The 5935-nt window shown below is 48.2% G+C and overlaps 1 protein-coding gene across 1 annotated transcript in view; it reads right to left on the bottom strand.

The window, feature by feature from the left end:
* The window catches only part of LOC107114260 (thyroid receptor-interacting protein 6-like), a 17632-nt gene extending 15719 nt beyond the window's left edge, over nt 1-1913 (bottom strand). The window contains exon 1 of the mRNA XM_015415704.1: nt 1703-1913. Coding sequence (XP_015271190.1) covers nt 1703-1910 — 208 coding nt within the window. The 5' untranslated portion in view covers nt 1911-1913. The remainder of the gene's footprint in view (nt 1-1702) is intronic.
* Nucleotides 1914-5935: the final 4022 nt, after the last annotated feature.

Raw genomic sequence — 5935 nt, 5'->3', positions numbered from 1 at the left:
CCCCCGGCAGAATACCCCAGGCCGGGCGCCGCCCCAGCCCCCCCCCCCGCCGAGGTAGACAGGGGACTTCAATCATATCATATCGCCTGGGGCAGATCCAGGCTCTCTCACCGCCTACCTGTCGGGCCTGAAAGACCAGCTATCTTGCTAAGTCGGCAGAGAAAGGAGTAGGAAAAATAGAGTCCAAAGGGGTTCACACGGAGGCACGAGGACTGCCGGCTCCAGGTTGGGAAAACCCTGGAGATTTGGGGAGGGGAAGGCAGCCGTTTTCTCCGGGGGAACTCCTCTCTGTCGCCCAGAGAGCAGCCGCAATTCTGAGAGATCTCAAGCCCCCCCCCCAGCCACCTGGAGGTTGGCAACTTCCTTTGGCATGAGGGTGCCCACCTCAGGGTTGGGAAATACCTGGAGATTTGGGGGGTGGGGCCTGGGGGGGGGAGGAGACCTCAGTAGGGTGCAACTATAATACTGGGAGAGCTCCAGGCCCCACCTGGAGGATATACAAAAATATATATCACTGTATACAATAAATATGGGGCTGTGGTGGCTCGAGTGGTTAAGACGCTGAGCTGCAGACCGGAAGGTCGGTAGTTCGGCAGTTCGAGACCCGAGTGCCGCAGGACGGAGTGAGGCTCCCGTCTCTGGCCCCAGCTCCTGCCAACCTAGCAGTTCGAAAGCAAGAAACTGCAAGTAGATAAATAGGTGCTGCTTCGGTGGGAAGGTTACAGCGTTCCGTGCGCCTCGGTGTATAGTCATGCCGGCCACGTGACCACGGAAAACATCTCTGGACAGCGCTGGGTCTTCGGCTTGGAAACGGAGATGAGCACCGTGCCCCTAGAGTCGGATTCGACTGGCTTTTGAGCAAGGGAAACTTTTACAATACATATATGCTTATGGTAAAACAATGTTATGCTTTATTCTTTTTCTTCTTATATTTTTCAATACTGTTGTCTAAATATTGGTATCAAATATTGTCAAAAATATATTTCACCCAAACAATACACAGAGAAAAATATGTTTCACCCAAACAATACACAGAGAAAAATATATTTCAACCCAAACAATACAGAGAAAAATATATTTCACCCAAACAATACACAGAGAAAAATATGTTTCACCCAAACAATACATCGAGTGCTGGTTTACATTCAGACGGCACTTTGTCAGTATCACTATCTCTGGTCCTAGGGGACTCTAGTAACTTATCCGTTTCGAATGAATCTTTTTCAAGGACCGTGATGTTTATATAAAGGACATAAGGTGCGATAATTTTTCTTTGTGAGCACAAAAGCTCTTAAGATAGCAGCATACTTGTCTAGGGTCCCATCAGAACCCATGCGGCAAACATATAATAACCTAAGACAGCGTATCTTTCAAATTCTATCAGGTATATTTTTGATAATATTTGATACCAATATCTAGGCAACAGTATCGAAAAATATAAAAAGAATAAAGCATAAAATGGTGTTACCATAAGCTTATATTTATTGTGCACAGTGATATATATATTTCTGTGCATGTCTTCCTAACACTGTGACCCTCCGTTTTTGTACCTCCCCCCTGGAGTTTGGCAACCCTCAGCGGCATCCTCTGGACAGATGTTTCAGGTTCGCAGGCAGCATGGCGCTTCCGGAAACCACAGCTCTAGAGACTGCTGCCTGCCGTTCATGCTTCCGCTCAGCCCAGCTCCCAGCAGACCCGTTACCTGCGGCAGGGGGTGGGTACCGAGGGGCCGGCCCCATTGCGCTCATGGTCCCGTTCGCCTCCTGAGATCCGTACACGGGCCGGGGGGCGGTCGGAGCAGTAGCAAAGCTCTTCTGGGGCTTGCACGCCACTGGAGCGGAAACCAGGATCCCGGGAGATCCTGAGACGCCCACCTGCTTTGGGGGGAGCCAGGTGGGGCCGGACATCATGAGAGCCGCTAGAAAGAATTAAGAAGGGACAGAAAACTCAAGTCGAGTGTGCTAGGAATTGGAAAGATTCTAGGGGCCGGGACTCCTGGGTTCTGTTTATACCAATCTGAGGGAAAGGGTCTTGTAAGCTTCCCCTTATTTATTTATTGAAAACATTAAGTTGCAGCCTTTCCGCCTTGCAGGAATTCAAGGCAGATTACCATATAAAGACAATGATTTAAAATCAATCATTCAAAACTGCCGGTAGAGAGATGAACTGAAACTTAGCTGACAGTTACTATACACACACGCTGCCCTGGTTAATCTCCAGCCGTCTTGACTTCACTCAAAAGGTTGGGGTCGCCCAGGTTAGGGATCTCTCAAAAGCACTTGAGGGGTGGAAATTTTCAAGCAGTGACCTTATGTTATACACTCAAATAGTCAAATAAACTAATGTCAAACATTTCAGCTTCCAAACCTGTATGTAGTAAAAAAGAGCAAGAATCCACTAGCACCTTAAGGTAAAGGTTTCCCTTGCTCGAAAGCCAGTCGAATCCGACTCTAGGGGGACAGTGCTCATCTCCGTTTCCAAGCCGAAGAACCAGCGCTGTCCGAAGACGTTTCCGTGGTCATGTGGCCGGCATGACTAGACGTCGAGGTGCACGGAATGCTGTTGCCTTCCCACCTATCTATCTAATAGCAATGTCTTGCTTTCGAACTGCTAGGTTGGCAGGAGCTGGGGCCAGAGACGGGAGCCTCACTCCGCCATTCGGCACTTGGGTCTCGAACTGCCGAACTACAGACCTTCTCAATGTCTTAAAGTGTTAGATCAAGTTGGGGAGCCGTGTTAGTCTGTCTGTAGAAATAGAAAAGACCAAGAGTCCAGGAGCACCCTCAAGACTAACAAAATTGGTGTCAGGGGGAGGAGCTTTCGTGATTCACTGGCTCACTTCTTCCGATACAGCTAGGATGTGATATAAGGACAGATGGACTTGTTCCAGCTGTATCTGAAGAAGTGAGCCAGTGACTCTGGAAAGCTCTTCCCCTGCCACAAGTTTTGTTAATCTTTAAGATGCTCCTGGACCCTTGCTCTTTTCCATTTCTACAGACAGACTAACACAGCTACCCATCTTGATCTAACACTGTACGTGACAGCCTGATATACCGATAGATGCAAGTTCGCTGCCGTATACTTAGCTGCCATGATAAACTTTGTGCTTAAAAACATACACTGCATCCGGATTGGCATCACTCAAAATCAGAAACATACGGTAAGTCCAGCAGGTTGCTCAGGCAAAACACCTGGCGGAAGCAAGACGGTCTCCAAGGAGCGGTCCCTCTAAGCCAGGGGTGTCGAACTCATTTGTTATGACGGCCGGATCTGACATAAATGAGACCTTGTTGGGCCGGGCCGGATGCGTCATAAAATGTAATGCCAGGTAACGGGGATATAAACTTTATAAAGGAAAACACACAGATTATTTAAAAAACTTAAAATAAAGACATGCTTAAAACATTAGCTCTGTAAGCGGCAAACCTACTTTTGATGTATTGAGATCCGCCACCGAAATCTCATGCTCAGAGTTCTGAGTCTGGGACCCAGGTTACAACATGAAATGGCTGAGTGAGTGAGAGAGTCTGGCGAAGCAAGCCATGATGTAGCAGCAGCAGAACTGGAAGCAGGCCTGATGGAAGCCCTCCGGGGGCCTGATCCAGCCCCCGGGCCGGATGTTTGACACCCCTGCTCTAAGCTGTACGCATGAGCAGCCCCTCATTAACCCAGGAGGCCCCACTCAGCTGCAAACTGCCCGTTGCCCATTTGAAGATTACAGCGGTTATGTTTTGCTCAGAATGTGAACTGCTCTGCCAAGTAGGGGGGGAAAGATTAGAGGAAACATTGTCAAGAAGTTTAGCAAAGGTTCAGGAGTGGGGCGAGGGAGTTGCAAGCCCCTAACCAGAACTATCAAACAGCTTTTTAAAAAACAACAACAACACCCCAAGGCCTAGAAACAACCACGGATCCATCATCTCAACCACGGACAAAATTAGAAGTTCTTCAAACTAGAATGAAAAGAAAGCTAAGAAGAAAACTCAGACCGATAACAAAGGCAGCAGAGAAGTACACAATCCAATGCTTTTAAAGAACAGCACAGGGTCGAACAATTAATATAAGAGGAAGAGAAATTAAATAAGATACACACAGCAATAGTTAATCAACACAATGTTTAAGAATCCCCAATTGGGCAACAGACCAAAAACAGAAGACTCTGGAGGCTTGGGGAGACCCATCCAAACCCAAGTCTACTTGGATGTTTGTGGGCTAACCACGGGCTCACCCCTCTCTCACTCTGCCAACCCACCTCCCAGGGCTGATGAGGAGGTAACACGGGGTGTTGGGAGAACAGGTATGTTCCCATGTGCTCCTTGGAGGAAGCACAGGATAAAAACAGTGTGCATGCGAGTGGGATTCCACAAATGAGGAGCCAACACTGAAAAGGCCCTGCTTCTTTCTTTTCTCCACTCTTCAGTTTTGAACGGAAGCTAATGTGATTCATCCTTTTATTTATTTAATTAATGAATGAATTATCTTCAGCTTATAACCCACCCTCCCCTGAATAGCAGGGCTCAGGGTGGGCAAGAACAGGTACCAACAAACAATATGCTAAAGAACCTCCTCAGGAAACCTCCTCAGGACACAATCCATATGCAAAAGAACCTCCTCAGGAAAGCTCCTCTATTAGCATGTTCACAGCCTGGGGAACTCCTACAAGATAATGACTTAGCCCTACCCCACCTTCCTGAGTAGATATAAATTACCTGCCTACCATTTTGCTTCTCACCTTGACACAGAGAGTACTCCATCTTTCTGTGTTATACCTCTGAAGAGGCCAGTCACAGCTACTGGCGAAACGTCAGGTCCTACAATGCCAAGACCATGGCCATACAGCCCGGAAAATCTACAACAGCTAATGAACTCCGGCCGTGAAAGCCTTCGACAAAATATTAAAACAATCAATTAATTAATCATTAAAACCCGATTTACAACAGCAATTTATAAACAGTTTAAATCTAATCAGTCGGACGGCAGCACAAGGTCTGATACAGCTTGGTGCGTCTTTTCTCAGAGGCGATTATAATTCAAGTGTGTCCGTGGATCTTAAGACGGCATTACAACAGCTGGACAGCCAAAGGAAAAGTGACAAGGTGACAAGCCAGGGGGAGGCCAATATAGAAGAAGAAGAAGAGATTGGATTCGCCCTTCGCTACCCGATGGAGTCTCAGAGCGGCTTACAAACTCCTTTCCCTTCCCCTCCCTGCAATAGACACCCTGTGAGGTAGGTGGGGCTGAGAGAGCTCTGACAGAAACTGCTCTTTTTCGAGAACAGCTCTTATCAGAACTACGACTTGCCCAAGGTCATCCAGCAGGTGCAAGTGGAGGAGTGGGGAATCAAACCCGGTCCTCCCAGATTAGAGTCCGCGCACTTCACCAGCACACCAAACTGAATTACTGCCTCCTCAGCTATAGGCCTGCCGGAACATTTCTGTTGTAGGCCTTGTGGAATTGCACTAGGTCCCGCAGGGCCCAGACCTCATTTGAGAGAACATTCCAGCAGGCTGGCGCCAGAGCCAAAGGCTCTGGTTAAGGCTAAGCGGATATCTTTCAGCCAGGGATCACCAGGAGATTTTGATCCATTGTGGGTAACAGTCTTTGGGGGACGTGCCAGGAGAGACGGTCCCTTAGATATGTCGGTCCCAAGACCGCAAAGGGCTTTAAAGGTTAAGACCAGCACCTTGAACTTGACCTGGAACTTGACCCGATCCAAAGGGAATTACAGGCCAATTAGCTTAATGCCTGTTCTGGGTAAATTAGGAGGAGACTCTGTTAGTAAATAGGCTGTGGTCACACGGAGCAGTAGCCATGCTACTGTGACGGAAGATAGGCGGATTTTCCGGGCGCGATCTCACCGCCACATCTGGGAAGCGTAGAGCTCCCGTGGCGAACCCGAGGCTTCCCGCCGAAGATGCACGGTTAAAAACTAGTACCT

Source organism: Gekko japonicus, unplaced genomic scaffold (assembly GCF_001447785.1).
Source record: "Gekko japonicus isolate JY-2015 unplaced genomic scaffold, Gekko_japonicus_V1.1 scaffold4376, whole genome shotgun sequence".
Lineage (NCBI taxonomy): Eukaryota > Metazoa > Chordata > Lepidosauria > Squamata > Gekkonidae > Gekko > Gekko japonicus.
This window is presented reverse-complemented; position numbering and strand designations above follow the sequence as displayed.